Below are 22,293 nucleotides of genomic sequence, written 5' to 3'. Positions count from 1 at the left end.
TAAATTATATATATAATGCGGGGGAAATTGTGAAAAAGATTGGGGGGAAAAGTTTGAAATAAAGAAAAAATGTGTAAATATTTTCTCAGAGGGATTTTGGATCTGGTTTAGTTTTGGAATAAACTGGTCATCAGATTCGAAGCTGAATAAACCCTCAGAATCAGATGAGTAAAAATCCTCATGAGGGATTTATGTCCCTTTAGTTTTGGATCTGTTTCAATCAAAGCCTGGTTTGGTTTCTCTGCATTTTTCAGGGAATCCGGCGACAGAAAAGCAGAAACGCTGAGAGGCACATTTTGATGAAAACGACTGGAACAGTTTATCCTGAGCTTTGAGTCGCGTGAAGGAAAGTGTGGGCGAAGTTTCAGGACCCGAGGAAACGGAAACGCTTTGAGTCACTGTCAGTGAAAGCGTTTCTTTCACTGACAGCGTATCTCTCTGTGGTTTGTCCCGGACGTGGAGTTTCTCTGGGTCTGAAGCAGCGACTGAAGGGCGGATGGGAAAGCTTAGTCCCTGTGGTGCTACACGTGGATACCAAACATGTGTGTTTGTGAAAGAATAAGCGTAGGAAAGACCAGGGACACAGACATGAGTTACTTCCTGGATAAACGTCAGAATAAACTTCGGAAAGAGAGTTTTTAAATCTGTGTTTCTAATCTGTCACTAAATAAAGTAAATGAACCTCGGTCTCTTTTCTTTCCTCTGCAGCGTCTCGTCTCGACTCGACTCGACTCGACTCAAAGTTCTTTTGTTGAAGCCAAACCTTAGCCCCGCCCCCGAGCCTCAGACCTCCTCTGATTGGCCGAGGAGGAAGCCGACGGGGCGGCGCCTCTGCAGCGGGGGCCTGTGATTGGCCGAGGCGGGCGGGTGGTGGTGCGAGCTGTGGTTGCCGTGGTGATGGGGCTGCGTGTCTCCGTGGTGAGGGCGAGCGCCGGGCGGCGGCTCGCGGAGAGAAGGCGGGACCGACGACGACTTTATGGGGACGATACGAGTGTCCATGACCTCACAGTCCACCTGCATCATCATCTCATATCCCCGCGACGCGTTATACAGGCTCTCTGTGGGTATATAACATATATATAACATGTATATAACATATATATAACATGTATATAACATATATATAACATGTATGACCTCACAGTCCACCTGCATCATCATCTCATATCCCCGCGACGCGTTATACAGGCTCTCTGTGGATATATAACATATATATAACATATATATAACATGTATGACCTCACAGTCCACCTGCATCATCATCTCATATCCCCGCGACGCGTTATACAGGCTCTCTGTGGGTATATAACATATATATAACATGTATATAACATATATATAACATGTATGACCTCACAGTCCACCTGCATCATCATCTCATATCCCCGCGACGCGTTATACAGGCTCTCTGTGGGTATATAACATATATATAACATGTATATAACATATATATAACATGTATGACCTCACAGTCCACCTGCATCATCATCTCATATCCCCGCGACGCGTTATACAGGCTCTCTGTGGGTATATAACATATATATAACATGTATATAACATATATATAACATGTATGACCTCACAGTCCACCTGCATCATCATCTCATATCCTCGCGACGCGTTATACAGGCTCTCTGTGGGTATATAACATATATATAACATATATATAACATGTATGTAACATGTATGACCTCACAGTCCACCTGCATCATCATCTCATATCCCCGCGAGGCGTTATACAGGCTCTCTGTGGATATATAATATATATATAACATATATATAACATGTATGACCTCACAGTCCACCTGCATCATCATCTCATATCCCCGCGACGCGTTATACAGGCTCTCTGTGGATATATAACATATATATAACATATATATAACATGTATGACCTCACAGTCCACCTGCATCATCATCTCATATCCCCGCGACGCGTTATACAGGCTCTCTGTGGATATATAATATATATATAACATATATATAACATGTATATAACATGTATGACCTCACAGTCCACCTGCATCATCATCTCATATCCCCGCGACGCGTTATACAGGCTCTCTGTGGGTATATAACATATATATAACATGTATATAACATGTATGACCTCACAGTCCACCTGCATCATCATCTCATATCCCCGCGACGCGTTATACAGGCTCTCTGTGGGTATATAACATATATATATAACATATATAAAACATACATACATATGTATATATATATATATAAACATGTATATAAACATGTATATAAACATATATATAAACACGTTTATATACATGTTTATATATATGTTTATATACACGTTTATATATATATATACATATGTATGTATGTTTTATATATGTTTATATACATGTTTATATACATGTATATAAACATATATATAAACGTGTATATAAACATATATATAAACGTGTATCTATCCCCGTCACGTCTGTTGGAAACACAGGCTGTCAGAAGGTTTGGATCAGAGGCTTAGACACTGACCGTTGACCGACATATATATATAAACATACTGTATATATAAATATATATATATATAAACATATATACATTTATATATATATATATATATATATATATATATATATATATATATATATATATATATATATATTTATATATATATATAAACATACTGTATATATAAACATATATACATTTATATATATATATATATTTATATATATATATAAACATATATATATATATAAACATATACATATATATATAAACATTTATACTTATATATAAACGTGTTTGGATCAGAGGACACTGACCGTTGACCGACATGGCCGGCATCACCAGGGACATCTTGGGCCTCCTGGTCTTGTTGTGGCTGATGGCCGGCAGCAGCAGATGGTCCTAAAGCAGAACACAGGTCATCTCAGGTCATCTCAGGTCATCTCAGACTCACGGAGATAAAGAGACGCTGGAGTCGTACCCGTCTGAAGGAAACCACGTAGAAGGTGTCCTCTCTGCGGTCGATGGCGTCCAGGAAGTCACTGTAGGAGAGTTCAGGCCCGGAGACCACCTGCAGCTGACTGTGGAAACATCAGGAGAACATCAGGAGAACATCAGGGGAACATCAGGAGAAACATCAGGACAAACATCAGGACAAACATCAGGGGAACATCAGGAGAAACCTCAAGGTAAACATCAGGAGAAACATCAGGGGAACATCAGGGGAACATCAGGAGAAACATCAGGGGAACATCAGGGGAACATCAGGAGAACATCAGGGGAACATCAGGGGAACATCAGGGGAACATCAGGGGAACATCAGGGGAACATCAGGGGAACATCAGGAGAAACATCAGGAGAAACATCAGGGGAACATCAGGAGAAACCTCAAGGTAAACATCAGGAGAAACATCAGGGGAACATCAGGGGAACATCAGGAGAAACATCAGGACAAACATCAGGAGAAACATCAGGAGAACATCAGGGGAACATCAGGGGAACATCAGGGGAACATCAGGGGAACATCAGGGGAACATCAGGGGAACATCAGGAGAAACATCAGGAGAAACATCAGGGGAACATCAGGAGAAACATCAGGAGAAACATCAGGAGAAACATCAAGGTAAACATCAGGAGAAACATCAGATATGAGATAATTTCTCACATATTTCTCGCATTTTTGTTGAATTTTTGTTGAATTTTTGTTGAATTTTTGTTGAATTTTTGTTTTTTTGTTGAATTTTTGTTGAATTTTTGTCACATTTTTGTTTTTTTGTTGAATTTTTGTTGAATTTTTGTTGAATTTTTGTTGAATTTTTGTTTTTTTGTTGAATTTTTGTTGAATTTTTGTCACATTTTTGTTTTTTTGTTGAATTTTTGTTGAATTTTTGTCACATTTTTGTTTTTTTGTTGAATTTTTGTTGAATTTTTGTTGAATTTTTGTTGATTTTTGTTGAATTTTTGTCACATTTTTGTCACATTTTTGTTGAATTTTTGTTGGATTTTTGTTGATTTTTGTTGAATTTTTGTTGAATTTTTGTTGATTTTTTGTTGATTTTTTGTTGAATTTTTGTCACATTTTTGTTGATTTTTTGTTGATTTTTGTTGAATTTTTGTTGATTTTTTGTTGAATTTTTGTTGAATTTTTGTCACATTTTTGTCACATTTTTGTTGAATTTTTGTTGAATTTTTGTTGAATTTTTGTTGAATTTTTGTCACATTTTTGTTGATTTTTTGTTGATTTTTTGTTGAATTTTTGTCACATTTTTGTTGAATTTTTGTTGATTTTTTGTTGAATTCTTGTCACATTTTTGTCACATTTTTGTTGAATTTTTGTTGATTTTTGTTGAATTTTTGTTGAATTTTGTTGATTTTTTGTTGAATTTTTGTTGATTTTTGTTGATTTTTTGTTGAATTTTGTTGAATTTTTGTTGAATTTTTGTCACATTTTTGTTTATAAAAAATTACAAAAAAAATGACAGAAAGTGACAAAAAAATGAGACAGGAGAAACATCAGGACAAACATCAGGACAAACATGAGGAGAAACATCAGGACAAACATCAGGACAAACATCAGGACAAACATCAGGAGAAACAACAGGACAAACATCAGGAGAAACAACAGGAGAAACATCAGGAGAAACATCAGGACAAACATCAGGAGAAACAACAGGAGAAACATCAGGACAAACATCAGGACAAACATCAGGACAAACATCAGGAGAAACAACAGGACAAACATCAGGAGAAACAACAGGAGAAACATCAGGAGAAACATCAGGACAAACATCAGGAGAAACAACAGGAGAAACATCAGGACAAACATCAGGACAAACATCAGGACAAACATCAGGACAAACATCAGGAGAAACATCAGGAGAAACATCAGGACAAACATCAGGAGAAACATCAGGACAAACATCAGGAGAAACATCAGGAGAAACATCAGGACGGCGATGGAGACGTTACCTCTCGATGGAGCGATGCGTCTGCACAGGCAGGTATCTGGAGAAGTTGGTCTTTCTCTGCTGAGCTTTCTGAGGAAACATCAAACAAACCCATGAGTGAGAAGATCCAGAGCTGCTCAGAGGAGGAGGAGCTTCAGGTCATTCTGTTTATACCACAGATACAGAGGGGGCGTGGCCTTGTCCAGAGGGAACAGAGGAGTCAGAGGAGGGGGCGTGGCCTTGTCCAGGGGGAACAGAGGCGTCAGAGGAGGGGGCGTGGCCTTGTCCAGGGGGAACAGAGGCATCAGAGGAGGGGGCGTGGCCTTGTCCAGGGGGAACAGAGGCGTCATAGGAGGGGGCGTGGCCTTGGCCTTGTCCAGGGGGAACAGAGGCGTCAGAGGAGGGGGCGTGGCCTTGTCCAGGGGGAACAGAGGCGTCATAGGAGGGGGCGTGGCCTTGTCCAGGGGGAACAGAGGCGTCAGAGGAGGGGGCGTGGCCTTGTCCAGGGGGAACAGAGGCGTCAGAGGAGGGGGCGTGGCCTTGTCCAGGGGGAACAGAGGCATCAGAGGAGGGGGCGTGGCCTTGTCCAGGGGGAACAGTCATAGGAGGGGGCGTGGCCTTGTCCAGGGGGAACAGAGGCGTCATAGGAGGGGGCGTGGCCTTGTCCAGGGGGAACAGAGGAGTCATAGGAGGGGGCGTGGCCTTGTCCAGGGGGAACAGAGGAGTCAGAGGAGGGGGCGTGGCCTTGTCCAGGGGGAACAGAGGAGTCATAGGAGGGGGCGTGGCCTTGTCCAGGGGGAACAGAGGAGTCATAGGAGGGGGCGTGGCCTTGTCCAGGGGGAACAGAGGAGTCATAGGAGGGGGCGTGGCCTTGTCCAGGGGGAACAGAGGAGTCAGAGGAGGGGGCGTGGCCTTGTCCAGGGGGAACAGTCATAGGAGGGGGCGTGGCCTTGTCCAGGGGGAACAGAGGAGTCATAGGAGGGGGCGTGGCCTTGTCCAGGGGGAACAGAGGAGTCAGAGGAGGGGGCGTGGCCTTGTCCAGGGGGAACAGAGGCGTCAGAGGAGGGGGCGTGGCCTTGTCCAGGGGGAACAGAGGAGTCATAGGAGGGGGCGTGGCCTTGTCCAGGGGGAACAGAGGAGTCATAGGAGGGGGCGTGGCCTTGTCCAGGGGGAACAGTCATAGGAGGGGGCGTGGCCTTGTCCAGGGGGAACAGTCATAGGAGGGGGCGTGGCCTTGTCCAGGGGGAACAGTCATAGGAGGGGGCGTGGCCTTGTCCAGGGGAACAGAGGCGTCAGAGGAGGGGGCGTGGCCTTGTCCAGGGGGAACAGTCATAGGAGGGGGCGTGGCCTTGTCCAGGGGGAACAGAGGCGTCAGAGGAGGGGGCGTGGCCTTGTACAGGGGGAACAGAGGAGTCATAGGAGGGGGCGTGGCCTTGTCCAGGGGGAACAGAGGAGTCAGAGGAGGGGGCGTGGCCTTGTCCAGGGGGAACAGTCATAGGAGGGGGCGTGGCCTTGTCCAGAGGGAACAGAGGCATCAGAGGAGGGGGCGTGGCCTTGTTCAGGGGGAACAGAGGAGTCAGAGGAGGGGGCGTGGCCTTGTCCAGGGGGAACAGTCATAGGAGGGGGCGTGGCCTTGTCCAGGGGGAACAGAGGAGTCATAGGAGGGGGCGTGGCCTTGTACAGGGGGAACAGAGGAGTCATAGGAGGGGGCGTGGCCTTGTCCAGGGGGAACAGAGGCGTCAGAGGAGGGGGCGTGGCCTTGTCCAGGGGGAACAGTCATAGGAGGGGGCGTGGCCTTGTCCAGAGGGAACAGAGGAGTCATAGGAGGGGGCGTGGCCTTGTTCAGGGGGAACAGAGGAGTCAGAGGAGGGGGCGTGGCCTTGTCCAGGGGGAACAGAGGCGTCAGAGGAGGGGGCGTGGCCTTGTCCAGGGGGAACAGAGGCGTCAGAGGAGGGGGCGTGGCCTTGTCCAGGGGGAACAGTTATAGGAGGGGGCGTGGCCTTGTCCAGGGGGAACAGAGGCGTCAGAGGAGGGGGCGTGGCCTTGTCCAGGGGGAACAGAGGCGTCAGAGGAGGGGGCGTGGCCTTGTCCAGGGGGAACAGAGGAGTCAGAGGAGGGGGCGTGGCCTTGTCCAGGGGGAACAGAGGCGTCAGAGGAGGGGGCGTGGCCTTGTCCAGGGGGAACAGAGGAGTCATAGGAGGGGGCGTGGCCTTGTACAGGGGGAACAGAGGAGTCATAGGAGGGGGCGTGGCCTTGTCCAGGGGGAACAGAGGCGTCAGAGGAGGGGGCGTGGCCTTGTCCAGGGGGAACAGAGGCGTCAGAGGAGGGGGCGTGGCCTTGTCCAGAGGGAACAGTCATAGGAGGGGGCGTGGCCTTGTCCAGGGGGAACAGAGGAGTCATAGGAAGGGGCGTGGCCTTGTCCAGGGGGAACAGAGGCGTCAGAGGAGGGGGCGTGGCCTTGTCCAGGGGGAACAGTCATAGGAGGGGGCGTGGCCTTGTCCAGAGGGAACAGAGGAGTCATAGGAGGGGGCGTGGCCTTGTCCAGAGGGAACAGAGGAGTCATAGGAGGGGGCGTGGCCTTGTCCAGGGGGAACAGAGGAGTCATAGGAGGGGGCGTGGCCTTGTACAGGGGGAACAGAGGAGTCATAGGAGGGGGCGTGGCCTTGTACAGGGGGAACAGAGGAGTCATAGGAGGGGGCGTGGCCTTGTCCAGGGGGAACAGAGGAGTCATAGGAGGGGGCGTGGCCTTGTACAGGGGGAACAGAGGAGTCATAGGAGGGGGCGTGGCCTTGTCCAGGGGGAACAGAGGCGTCAGAGGAGGGGGCGTGGCCTTGTCCAGGGGGAACAGAGGAGTCATAGGAGGGGGCGTGGCCTTGTCCAGGGGGAACAGAGGCGTCAGAGGAGGGGGCGTGGCCTTGTCTAGGGGGAACAGAGGCGTCAGAGGAGGGGGCGTGGCCTTGTCCAGGGGGAACAGAGGCGTCAGAGGAGGGGGCGTGGCCTTGTCCAGGGGGAACAGAGGAGTCATAGGAGGGGGCGTGGCCTTGTCCAGGGGGAACAGAGGCGTCAGAGGAGGGGGCGTGGCCTTGTCTAGGGGGAACAGAGGCGTCAGAGGAGGGGGCGTGGCCTCATATCTCACATATCAGATCTTTTATCAAATATAAGATCATTTCTCACATATTAGATCTTTTCTCACATATTAGATCTTTTCTCATATATTAGATCTTTTCTCACATATCAGATCTTTTCTCACATATAAGATCTTTTCTCACATATAAGATCTTTTCTCACATATCAGATCTTTTCTCACATATAAGATCTTTTCTCACATATTAGATCTTTTCTCACATATTAGATCTTTTCTCACATATAAGATCTTTTCTCACATATAAGATCTTTTCTCACATATAAGATCTTTTCTCACATATTAGATCTTTTCTCACATATCAGATCTTTTCTCACATATAAGATCTTTTCTCACATATCAGATCTTTTCTCACATATCAGATCTTTTCTCACATATCAGATCTTTTCTCACATATCAGATCTTTTCTCACATATAAGATCTTTTCTCACATATCAGATCTTTTCTCACATATAAGATCTTTTCTCACATATTAGATCTTTTCTCACATATTAGATCTTTTCTCACATATTAGATCATTTCTCACATATTAGATCTTTTCTCACATATTAGATCTTTTCTCACATATCAGATCTTTTCTCACATATTAGATCTTTTCTCACATATTAGATCATTTCTCACATATTAGATCTTTTCTCACATATCAGATCTTTTCTCACATATAAGATCTTTTCTCACATATCAGATCTTTTCTCACATATCAGATCTTTTCTCACATATCAGATCTTTTCTCACATATCAGATCTTTTCTCACATATAAGATCTTTTCTCACATATTAGATCATTTCTCACATATTAGATCTTTTCTCACATATCAGATCTTTTCTCACATATCAGATCTTTTCTCACATATCAGATCTTTTCTCACATATCAGATCTTTTCTCACATATAAGATCTTTTCTCACATATCAGATCTTTTCTCACATATAATATCAGATCTTTTCTCAAATATAATATCAGATCTTTTCTCACATATTAGATCTTTTCTCACATATAAGATCTTTTCTCACATATAAGATCTTTTCTCACATATCAGATCTTTTCTCACATATCAGATCTTTTCTCACATATAATATCAGATCTTTTCTCAAATATAATATCAGATCTTTTCTCACATATTAGATCTTTTCTCACATATCAGATCTTTTCTCACATATTAGATCTTTTCTCACATATTAGATCTTTTCTCACATATTAGATCTTTTCTCACATATAAGATCATTTCTCACATATCAGATCATTTCTCAAATATCAGATCTTTTCTCACATATAAGATCTTTTCTCACATATCAGATCTTTTCTCACATATCAGATCTTTTGTCACATATAAGATCTTTTCTCACATATTAGATCATTTCTCACATATGGCTTTACCCCAATCCAAAAGCTTCTGGGAAAAAAGGTGAGAAAATAGCAACAAAACTGAGACGAAAACAATGATGGAAATGTGACAAAAAAGTGAGAAAACTTTGACAAAAAAGTTGACGAAAAATTTATGAAAAAGTGGCAAAAATGTCACAAAAAATGTTACAAGAATTTGACGAAAAATTGGCGAGAAAATGACAAAAAACCTACAAAAAAATTGACAAAATTATGGAAAAGTGACAAAAAATTGACAAAAAATGATGAAAAAGTGGCAAAAAAATGGATAAAAAATGGACAAAAATTTGATAAAAAAAATGGACAAAAATGTAATTAAAAAATTGACAACAAATTATGAAAAAGTGGCCAAAATGTCACAAAAATTGACCAAAAAATGACATAAAAAATGACAGAAAGTGACAAAAGATGTTGTCTCACATATCAGATCTTTTCTCACATATCAGATCTTTTCTCACATATCAGATCTTTTCTCACATATCAGATCTTTTCTCACATATCAGATCTTTTCTCACATATTAGATCTTTTCTCACATATTAGATCTTTTCTCACATATTAGATCTTTTCTCAAATATCAGATCTTTTCTCACATATTAGATCTTTTCTCACATATTAGATCTTTTCTCACATATTAGATCATTTCTCACATATCAGATCTTTCTCACATATCAGATCTTTTCTCAAATATCAGATCTTTTCTCACATATTAGATCTTTTCTCAAATATCAGATCTTTTCTCACATATCAGATCTTTTCTCACATATTAGATCTTTTCTCACATATTAGATCTTTTCTCAAATATCAGATCTTTTCTCACATATTAGATCTTTTCTCAAATATCAGATCTTTTCTCACATATTAGATCTTTTCTCAAATATCAGATCTTTTCTCACATATCAGATCTTTTCTCACATATCAGATCTTTTCTCACATATAAGATCATTTCTCACATATTAGATCTTTTCTCACATATTAGATCTTTTCTCACATATTAGATCTTTTCTCACATATCAGATCTTTTCTCACATATCAGATCTTTTCTCACATATCAGATCTTTTCTCACATATCAGATCTTTTCTCACATATCAGATCTTTTCTCACATATCAGATCTTTTCTCACATATTAGATCTTTTCTCACATATTAGATCTTTTCTCACATATTAGATCTTTTCTCACATATAAGATCTTTTCTCACATATTAGATCTTTTCTTACATATAAGATCTTTTCTCACATATGGCTTTACCCCAATCCAAAAGCTTCTGGAAAAAAGGTGAGAAAATAGCAACAAAACTGAGACGAAAACAATGATGGAAATGTGACAAAAAAGTGAGAAAACATTGACAAAGAAGTTGACGAAAAAGTCATGAAAAAGTGGCAAAAATGTCAAGAATTAGACGAAAAATTGACGAGAAAATGACAAAAAACTTACAAAAAATTGACAAAAAAATTATGAAAAAGTGGCAAAAATGTCACAAAAATTGACCAAAAAAATTACAAAAAAATGACAGAAAGTGACAAAAGATCTTCTCACATATTAGATCATTTCTCACATATCAGATCATTTCTCACATATCAGATCTTTTCTCACATATCAGATCTTTTCTCAAATATAAGATCATTTCTCACATATTAGATCTTTTCTCACATATCAGATCTTTTCTCACATATCAGATCTTTTCTCACATATCAGATCTTTTCTCACATATAAGATCTTTTCTCACATATCAGATCATTTCTCACATATCAGATCTTTTCTCACATATCAGATCTTTTCTCAAATATAAGATCTTTTCTCACATATAAGATCTTTTCTCACATATCAGATCTTTTCTCACATATCAGATCTTTTCTCACATATCAGATCTTTTCTCACATATTAGATCTTTTCTCACATATTAGATCTTTTCTCACATATTAGATCTTTTCTCACATATAAGATCTTTTCTCACATATTAGATCTTTTCTTACATATAAGATCTTTTCTCACATATGGCTTTACCCCAATCCAAAAGCTTCTGGAAAAAAGGTGAGAAAATAGCAACAAAACTGAGACGAAAACAATGATGGAAATGTGACAAAAAAGTGAGAAAACATTGACAAAGAAGTTGACGAAAAAGTCATGAAAAAGTGGCAAAAATGTCAAGAATTAGACGAAAAATTGACGAGAAAATGACAAAAAACTTACAAAAAATTGACAAAAAAATTATGAAAAAGTGGCAAAAATGTCACAAAAATTGACCAAAAAAATTACAAAAAAATGACAGAAAGTGACAAAAGATCTTCTCACATATCAGATCATTTCTCACATATCAGATCATTTCTCACATATCAGATCTTTTCTCACATATCAGATCTTTTCTCAAATATAAGATCATTTCTCACATATCAGATCTTTTCTCACATATAAGATCTTTTCTCACATATCAGATCTTTTCTCAAATATAAGATCATTTCTCACATATTAGATCTTTTCTCACATATCAGATCTTTTCTCACATATCAGATCTTTTCTCACATATCAGATCTTTTCTCACATATTAGATCTTTTCTCACATATAAGATCATTTCTCACATATTAGATCATTTCTCACATATTAGATCTTTTCTCACATATCAGATCTTTTCTCACATATTAGATCTTTTCTCACATATCAGATCTTTTCTCACATATCAGATCTTTTCTCACATATCAGATCTTTTCTCACATATCAGATCTTTTCTCAAATATAAGATCATTTCTCACATATTAGATCTTTTCTCACATATCAGATCTTTTCTCACATATCAGATCTTTTCTCACATATCAGATCTTTTCTCACATATAAGATCTTTTCTCACATATCAGATCTTTTCTCAAATATAAGATCATTTCTCACATATTAGATCTTTTCTCACATATCAGATCTTTTCTCACATATCAGATCTTTTCTCACATATCAGATCTTTTCTCACATATTAGATCTTTTCTCACATATAAGATCATTTCTCACATATTAGATCATTTCTCACATATTAGATCTTTTCTCACATATCAGATCTTTTCTCACATATTAGATCTTTTCTCACATATTAGATCTTTTCTCACATATCAGATCTTTTCTCACATATCAGATCTTTTCTCACATATCAGATCATTTCTCACATATCAGATCTTTTCTCACATATCAGATCTTTTCTCAAATATAAGATCATTTCTCACATATTAGATCTTTTCTCACATATCAGATCTTTTCTCACATATCAGATCTTTTCTCACATATCAGATCTTTTCTCACATATTAGATCTTTTCTCACATATTAGATCTTTTCTCACATATCAGATCTTTTCTCACATATTAGATCTTTTCTCACATATCAGATCTTTTCTCACATATCAGATCTTTTCTCACATATCAGATCTTTTCTCACATATTAGATCTTTTCTCACATATCAGATCTTTTCTCACATATCAGATCTTTTCTCACATATCAGATCTTTTCTTACATATCAGATCTTTTCTCACATATCAGATCTTTTCTCACATATCAGATCTTTTCTTACATATCAGATCTTTTCTCACATATCAGATCTTTTCTCACATATCAGATCTTTTCTCACATATCAGATCTTTTCTCACATATCAGATCTTTTCTCACATATCAGATCTTTTCTCACATATAAGATCATTTCTCACATATTAGATCTTTTCTCACATATTAGATCTTTTCTCACATATTAGATCTTTTCTCACATATAAAGGAAACAGTCTGACCTGAGCGATCTTGGCTTTCTTGGCGCTCTTCGATTTCCCTCCCGATTTCTTCCTGTCGATCTGGTGTCTGTGGACCCAGCCCCGCAGCTCGTCCGCCAGCCTGCGCACACACACACAGACACACACACACAGACACACACACACACACACACACACACACACACACACAGCCGTTAGCTGACTGCGAGGCTCGCGTTGGCGTCGGTAAAGCCTCAGAAGTCCCCTCACCTGAGCGACTCGGAGCGGTTGAACTGTCTGCAGTCGGACGAGGAGAAGAACCTGTCGATGTCCTGAAGAACCAGGTCCTTCACGTCGGTGAAGGCGTCGCTGAGGTTCCTGAAGGCACCACACAAACGCTACATTAACCTCTTGCCACCAGCCTAAATGCATTCTGTCCTCCTGTGGAACACCTCATTTGAAAGCTAAGACCCACAAAACTCACCTTTTTCCTCACTTTGTTGCTGTGTTGTGTCATCTTTATATGTTTTTTTTTTTTCCATTTTTGTCACATTTTTGTTGAATTTTTGTCACTTTTTTGTCTCTTTTTTGTCACATTTTTGTCACATTTTTGTCAAATTTGTGTCGAATTTTTGTCACATTTTTGTCACATTTTTGTAGAATTTTTGTCACATTTTTGTTGAATTTTTGTCTCTTTTTTGTCACATTTTTGTCACATTTTTGTAGAATTTTTGTCACATTTTTGTTGAATTTTTGTCGATTTTTTGTCACATTTTTATTGAATTTTTGTCACATTTTTGTCACATTTTTGTCACATTTTTGTCACATTTTTGTCAAATTTTTGTCGAATTTTTGTCACATTTTTGTTGATTTTTTGTCGATTTTTTGTCACATTTTTGTCGAATTTTTGTCACATTTTTGTTGAATTTTTGTCAAATTTGTGTTCAATTTTTGTAGAATTTTTATAGATTTTTTTGTCAAATTGTTTTGTTGCTATTTTCTCACCTTTTTTCCAGAAGCTTTTGGATTGGGGTAAAGCCAAACTGGAGAAAATGTGCTCGGTTCAGGTGAGAGTTAAGGGGTTAAAGGAACTGTACCAGATTTCATTCACGTGAAACTCACATTATTATTGAATTTTATTTTATTTTGTAAATTTCCACTCACCATTTTTAAGCGTTCAGCTTTGATTGACTTTCTGCAGTGATTCATTTTTTTCTTTTTTCAAGAAGCTTTTAGATTTGGGTAAAGCCAAACAGGTTAACCCCTTAAATCCCGCCTGAACTGAGCACATTGTCTCCAGTTTGGCTTTATCCCAATCCAAAAGCTTCTGGAAAAAAGTTGTGAAAATAACGACAAAACTGAGGCGAAAACAATGATGGAAATGTGACAAAAAAGTGAGAAAACATTGACAAAAAAGTGATGAAAAATTTATGAAAAAGTAGCAAAAATGTCACAAAAAATGGACAAAAATGTGACAAAAAACTGACGAAAAAATGTCAAAAAATTACAAAAAATTGGCAAAAATGTCACAAAAATTTACCCAAAAAATTACAAAAAAATTACAAAAAATGGACAAAAAAATGATGGAAAAATGAAGTGGAAATTTTTTTTATACAAATGTGAAAAAAATGTGACAAAAAATTGACAAAAAACGGGCAAAAAATGAACAAAAAAGCACATGAAAAAATGGCAAAAAAATGTATAAAAAATTGATTAAAAAATGGACAAAATATTATGAAAAAGTGGCAAAAATGTCACAAAAATTAACCAAAAAAATTACAAAAAATGACAAAGTGACAAAAAAGTGATGAAAAATTGACCAAAAAAAGTTACAAAAATGAGTTGAAAACCCCCCAAAAATGATTGAGGCGGGAGTTAAGAGGTTAAATGAGAATGTTCCACCATGTCTCAGGTCAAACCATTACAACAGCGCCCCCTGCTGCTCACACACATGAACCTCAGGCTCTGTAAGACTCTGTAAGACTCTCCCTCTTCAGAGAGGAAGGGCATCCGGGTTACCTGAAGTGAAAGGCCTCAGAGTTGAACCTCTCGGGCTCCGTCCTCCAGCGCTGCTCCTCCTCCGCCTCCTCGGCCTCCGCTCGCTCCTCCAGCTCCTCCTGGGACAGGCCGGACCGAGGCTCCGTCTGCGGCTTCACCGCCAGGAGGTGCCGCCCGGGGAACGAGACGGAGCCGCCGTCCCCGGGACCCGCCCACTTCCTGTCCGTGAGGCTGAGACGGAGAAGATACGAGGTCACACACGCGGTCTGAACATCTGACTGAGCTACAGGAGGATCTGAGAACATCTGACTGAACTAAAGGAGGATCTAAGAACATGTGACTGAGCTACAGAACACCTGACTGAGCTACAGGAGGATCTAAGAACATGTGACTGAGCTACAGAACACCTGACTGAGCTACAGGAGGATCTAAGAACATGTGACTGAGCTACAGAACATCTGACTGAGCTACAGGAGGATCCAGGAACATCTGACTGAGGTAAAGGAGGATCTAAGAACATGTGACTGAGCTACAGAACATCTGACTGAGCTAAAGGAGGATCTAAGAACATCTGACTGAGCTACAGGAGGATCCAGGAACATCTGACTGAGCTAAAGGAGGATCCAGGAACATCTGACTGAGCTACAGGAGGATCCAAGAACATCTGACTGAGGTAAAGGAGCTAAAGTTGAGGGGAAATTAAAGAAAAATTGTGTAAAAAAATAGGGGGAAAAATATTACTAGTAAAAAATTTGCAAAAATTTGGGGGGGAAATGGGAAACGAAAAAATTGGGGCAAAAATATTAAAAATTCTGTAAAAAATAATAATAATAAAAAAAAAACATGGGGAAAATTTTAAGAAAAATCGGGAGGAAATTTAGAAAAAATGGGCAAAAATATGAAATATATAACCAATATAAAAGGAGCAAAAATGAGGGAACAAATGGGAAAGAAGAAAAAAATAGGGGCAAAAAATCTGAAAAATTCTGAAAAAAATAAAAATAAAAACATGAAAAATTAAAATAAAAAAATAGGGGAAAAAATATTATTAGTAAAAAAAATTGCAAAAATGGGAAACAAGAAAAAATTGGGGCAAAAATATGAAAATTTCTGTAAAACAAAAAAAAAACATGGGGAAATTTTAAAGAAAAATAGGGAAAAAAATTATAAAAATTGGCAAAAATATGAAATATATTACCAATATAAAAGGAGCAAAAATGAGGGAACAAATGGGAAACAAGAAAAAAATGGGGCAAAAATATGAAAATTTCTGTAAAAAAAAAAAAAAAACATGGGGAAAATTTAAAGAAAAATATGGGGAAAAAAATTATAAAAATTGGGCAAAAAAAAAAAAGGAAATATATTACTAATATAAAAGGAGCAAACACGAGGGAACAAATGGGAAAAAAGAAAAAATTGGGTCAAAAATCTGAAAAATTCGGAAGAAAAAAAAACATGAAAATTAAAGTAAAAAAATAGGGGAAAAAAATAAATGAAAATTGGGCAAAAATCCTTTATTTGAGCTGAAACAACCAAATAACTTTCTTTAATCCTTTCCCTGGATCAACAGCATCAACACTTGGATCTAAAGACTGATTTAACGGTGCCCAGATTTACAAATGACTAAACGCTGAACTGTTCAACGTGTGTCTTTGTGCGTGTATTTGTGTGTATTTGTGTATTTGTGTGTATTTGTGTATTTGTGTGTATTTGTGTGTATTTGTGTATTTGTGTGTATTTGTACCTGACGGGTCCGAAGCTGAAGGTCATGAAGAGCAGCAGAGCCATGACGCAGACGGCTCGTTTGTTACTCACGGAGTCTCCGCCCTGAAACAGAGGAAACAGACTTAGATTTAACCTCTTAACTCCCGCCTGAACCGAAAGAACCTTTTTCCTCACGTCAGATTTTTTTTTCCATCATTTTTTTGTTGGGGATTCAACAAATTTTTGTAACTTTCTTGTCATTTTTTTGGTCCTTTTTTGTGTCATTTTTTGTCACATTTCTGTCATTTTTTGGTCAATTTTTTATCAATTTTTTGTAATTTTTGTGTCACATTTTTGTCAGTTTTTTGTCCAATTTTTATTACATTTTTGTAATTTTTTTGGACATTTTTTTGTCAATTTCTTGTGACATTTTTGTTACTTTTTTTCATTGATGATTCGATATGGAAATGTGACAAAGTGACAAAAAATTTATGAAAAAATGACAAAAAAAAATGACAAAATTACAAAAAAATTACAAAAAAATGACAAAATTACAAAAAAATGACAAAAAAAATGACAAAAATGTGACAAAAGACAAAAAATAAGGATGAAAAAAAGACAAAAAATTGATGAAATTTTGACAAAAATGTAGCAAAAAATTACAAAAAAAATCATAAAATTGACAAAAAATTACAAAAAAAACGTGACAAAAAAATGACAAAAAAAGACAAAAATGTGAAAAAAATTTGACAAAAAAATGACAAAAATGTGACAAAAAATATATTCGATACTTTAGTGTTTTAGTCAGACCTGAGTGTTGGTGATTCGATACTTTAGTGTTTTAGTCGGACCTGAGTGTTGATGATTCGATACTTTAGTGTTTTAGTCAGACCTGAGTGCTGATGATTCGATACTTTAGTGTTTTAGTCAGACCTGAGTGTTGATGATTCGATACTGTAGTGTTTTAGTCGGACCTGAGTGCTGATGATTCGATACTTTAGTGTTTTAGTCAGACCTGAGTGTTGATGATTCGATACTTTAGTGTTTTAGTCAGACCTGAGTGCTGATGATTCGATACTTTAGTGTTTTAGTCAGACCTGAGTGTTGATGATTCGATACTGTAGTGTTTTAGTCGGACCTGAGTGTTGATGATTCGATACTTTAGTGTTTTAGTCAGACCTGAGTGTTGATGATTCGATACTTTAGTGTTTTAGTCAGACCTGAGTGTTGATGATTCGATACTTTAGTGTTTTAGTCAGACCTGAGTGTTGATGATTCGATACTTTAGTGTTTTAGTCGGACCTGAGTGTTGATGATTCGATACTTTAGTGTTTTAGTCGGACCTGAGTGTTGATGATTTGATACTTTAGTGTTTTAGTCAGACCTGAGAGTTGGTGATTCGATACTTTAGTGTTTTAGTCAGACCTGAGTGTTGGTGATTCGATACTTTAGTGTTTTAGTCAGACCTGAGTGTTGGTGATTCGATACTTTAGTGTTTTAGTCGGACCTGAGTGTTGGTGATTCGATACTTTAGTGTTTTAGTCAGACCTGAGTGTTGGTGATTCGATACTTTAGTGTTTTAGTCGGACCTGAGTGTTGGTGATTCGATACTTTAGTGTTTTAGTCAGACCTGAGTGTTGATGATTCGATACTTTAGTGTTTTAGTCAGACCTGAGTGTTGATGATTCGATATGGAAATGTGAATTTATGAAAAAATGACAAAAATGTGACAAAAAGACAAAAAAAAAAAAAAAAAAAAAAAATTAGATGAAAATTTGACAAAAATGTAGCAAAAAATGACAAAAAAATTATACAAATTAACAAAAAATAAAAAAATAAAATAAAAAAATGACAAAAAAATGACAAAAAAGACAAAAAATGTGATAAAAATTTGACAAAAAAATGACAAAAAAAGATATAAAAATATATTCGATACTTTAGTGTTTTAGTCGGACCTGAGTGTTGATGATTCGATACTTTAGTGTTTTAGTCACACCTGAGTGTTGATGATTCGATACTTTAGTGTTTTAGTCCGACCTGAGTGTTGATGATTCGATACTTTAGTGTTTTAGTCAGACCTGAGTGTTGATGATTCGATACTTTAGTGTTTTAGTCAGACCTGAGTGTTGATGATTCGATACTTTAGTGTTTTAGTCGGACCTGAGTGTTGGTGATTTGATACTTCAGTGTTTTAGTCAGACCTGAGTGTTGATGATTCGATACTTTAGTGTTTTAGTCAGACCTGAGTGTTGATGATTCGATACTTTAGTGTTTTAGTCAGACCTGAGTGTTGATGATTCGATATGGAAATGTGAATTTATGAAAAAATGACAAAAATGTGACAAAAAGACAACAAAAAAAAAAAAAAAAAAAAATTAGATGAAAATTTGACAAAAATGTAGCAAAAAATGACAAAAAAATTATACAAATTAACAAAAAATAAAAAAATAAAATAAAAAAATGACAAAAAAATGACAAAAAAGACAAAAAATGTGATAAAAATTTGACAAAAAAATGACAAAAAAAGATATAAAAATATATTCGATACTTTAGTGTTTTAGTCGGACCTGAGTGTTGATGATTCGATACTTTAGTGTTTTAGTCAGAGCTGAATGTTGATGATTCGATACTTTAGTGTTTTAGTCAGACCTGAGTGTTGGTGATTCGATACTTTAGTGTTTTAGTCGGACCTGAGTGTTGATGATTCGATACTTTAGTGTTTTAGTCGGACCTGAGTGTTGGTGATTTGATACTTCAGTGTTTTAGTCAGACCTGAGTGTTGATGATTCGATACTTTAGTGTTTTAGTCAGACCTGAGTGTTGATGATTCGATACTTTAGTGTTTTAGTCAGACCTGAGTGTTGATGATTCGATATGGAAATGTGAATTTATGAAAAAATGACAAAAATGTGACAAAAAGACAAAAAAAAAAAAATAAATAAAAATTAGATGAAAATTTGACAAAAATGTAGCAAAAAATGACAAAAAAATTATACAAATTAACAAAAAATAAAAAAATAAAATAAAAAAATGACAAAAAATGACAAAAAAGACAAAAAATGTGATAAAAATTTGACAAAAAAATGACAAAAAAAGATATAAAAATATATTCGATACTTTAGTGTTTTAGTCGGACCTGAGTGTTGATGATTCGATACTTTAGTGTTTTAGTCAGAGCTGAATGTTGATGATTCGATACTTTAGTGTTTTAGTCAGACCTGAGTGTTGGTGATTCGATACTTTAGTGTTTTAGTCGGACCTGAGTGTTGATGATTCGATACTTTAGTGTTTTAGTCGGACCTGAGTGTTGATGATTCGATACTTTAGTGTTTTAGTCAGACCTGAGTGTTGGTGATTCGATACTTTAGTGTTTTAGTCAGAGCTGAATGTTGATGATTCGATACTTTAGTGTTTTAGTCAGACCTGAGTGTTGGTGATTCGATACTTTAGTGTTTTAGTCAGACTTGAGTGTTGATGATTCGATACTTTAGTGTTTTAGTCAGACCTGAGTGTTGATGATTCGATACTTTAGTGTTTTAGTCAGACCTGAGTGTTGATGATTCGATACTTTAGTGTTTTAGTCAGACCTGAGTGTTGATGATTCGATACTTTAGTGTTTTAGTCGGACCAGAGTGTTGATGATTCGATACTTTAGTGTTTTAGTCAGACCTGAGTGTTGATGATTCGATACTTTAGTGTTTTAGTCAGACCTTAGTGTTGATGATTCGATACTTTAGTGTTTTAGTCAGACCTTAGTGTTGATGATTCGATACTTTAGTGTTTTAGTCAGACCTTAGTGTTGATGATTCGATACTTTAGTGTTTTAGTCGGACCTGAGTGTTGGTGATTCGATACTTTAGTGTTTTAGTCGGACCTGAGTGTTGGTGATTCGATATGGAAATGTGACAAAGTGATGAAAAATTTATGAAAAAATGACAAAAATGTGACAAAAAGACAAAAAAATGAAAAAAAATAATGAAAAAAATGTGACAAAAATGTAGCAAAAAATTACACACAAAAAAATGACAAAAAAAATGACAAAGACAAAAATGTGATAAAAAAATGACAAAAAATGACAAAAATGTGACAAAAGACAAAAAAATAAGAATAAAAAAAAGACAAAAATTTGATGAAATTTTGACAAAAATGTAGCAAAAAATTACCAAAAATTCATAAAATTGACAAAAAATGGAAAAAAAATGTGACCAAAAAATGTGACCAAAAAATGACAAAAAAAGACAAAAATGTGACAAAAAATATATTCGATACTTTAGTGTTTTAGTCAGACTTGAGTGTTGATGATTCGATACTTTAGTGTTTTAGTCAGACCTGAATGTTGATGATTCGATACTTTAGTGTTTTAGTCAGACCTGAGTGTTGATGATTCGATACTTTAGTGTTTTAGTCAGACCTGAGTGTTGATGATTCGATACTTTAGTGTTTTAGTCGGACCTGAGTGTTGATGATTCGATACTTTAGTGTTTTAGTCAGACCTGAGTGTTGATGATTCGATACTTTAGTGTTTTAGTCAGACCTGAGTGTTGATGATTCGATACTTTAGTGTTTTAGTCGGACCTGAGTGTTGGTGATTCGATACTTTAGTGTTTTAGTCGGACCTGAGTGTTGATGATTCGATACTTTAGTGTTTTAGTCGGACCTGAGTGCTGGTGATTCGATACTTTAGTGTTTTAGTCAGACCTGAGTGTTGGTGATTCGATACTTTAGTGTTTTAGTCAGACCTGAGTGTTGATGATTCAATACTTTAGTGTTTTAGTCGGACCTGAGTGTTGATGATTCGATACTTTAGTGTTTTAGTCAGACCTGAGTGTCGATGATTCGATATAGAAATGTGACAAAAAGACAAAAAAATGAAAAAATAAATAATAATGAAAAAAATGTAACAAAAATGTGGCAAAAAATTACAAAAAAAACATAAAAAAATGACACAAAAAAAAAGACAAAATCGAAAAAAAATGAAAAAAAAAGACAAAAATGTGATAAAAATTTGACAAAAATGACAAAAATGTGACAAAAGACAAAAAAATAAGAATAAAAAAAAGACAAAAAATTTATGAAATTTTGACAAAAATGTAGCAAAAAATTACAAATAAATCATAAAATTGACAAAAAATGAAACAAAAATGTGACAAAAAAATGTGACAAAAAATGACAAAAAAAGACAAAAATGTGATAAAAATGTGACAAAAAATATATTCGATACTTTAGTGTTTTAGTCGGACCTGAGTGTTGATGATTCGATACTTTAGTGTTTTAGTCTGACCTGAGTGTTGATGATTCGATACTTTAGCGTTTTAGTCAGACCTGAGTGTTGATGATTCGATACTTTAGTGTTTTAGTCAGACCTGAGTGTTGATGATTCAATACTTTAGTGTTTTAGTCAGACCTGAGTGTTGATGATTCAATACTTTAGTGT

General features: G+C 37.4%; 1 protein-coding gene across 2 annotated transcripts in view; it reads right to left on the bottom strand.

The window, feature by feature from the left end:
• Window positions 1-743: 743 nt before the first annotated feature.
• atf6b (activating transcription factor 6 beta) overlaps window positions 744-22,293 on the bottom strand; it is a 35,270-nt gene continuing 13,720 nt past the window's right edge. The window contains exons 9-17 of one of the 2 annotated variants that reach the window (XM_079570622.1): window positions 16,900-16,982; window positions 15,177-15,386; window positions 13,428-13,535; window positions 13,200-13,299; window positions 4,942-5,009; window positions 2,954-3,053; window positions 2,790-2,874; window positions 1,591-1,634; window positions 744-1,014 (exon numbers count right to left, since the gene is read on the bottom strand). In XM_079570622.1, the coding sequence (XP_079426748.1) occupies window positions 784-1,014; window positions 1,591-1,634; window positions 2,790-2,874; window positions 2,954-3,053; window positions 4,942-5,009; window positions 13,200-13,299; window positions 13,428-13,535; window positions 15,177-15,386; window positions 16,900-16,982 (1,029 nt within the window). In that variant the 3' untranslated portion in view covers window positions 744-783. Of the gene's footprint in view, window positions 1,059-1,590; window positions 1,635-2,789; window positions 2,875-2,953; window positions 3,054-4,941; window positions 5,010-13,199; window positions 13,300-13,427; window positions 13,536-15,176; window positions 15,387-16,899; window positions 16,983-22,293 lie in introns of both variants that reach the window. The other variant, XM_079570623.1, reaches the window with a different exon arrangement.

The sequence above is a fragment of the Gobius niger genome (assembly GCF_951799975.1).
Source record: "Gobius niger genome assembly, chromosome: 14".
NCBI lineage: Eukaryota > Metazoa > Chordata > Actinopteri > Gobiiformes > Gobiidae > Gobius > Gobius niger.
This window is presented reverse-complemented; position numbering and strand designations above follow the sequence as displayed.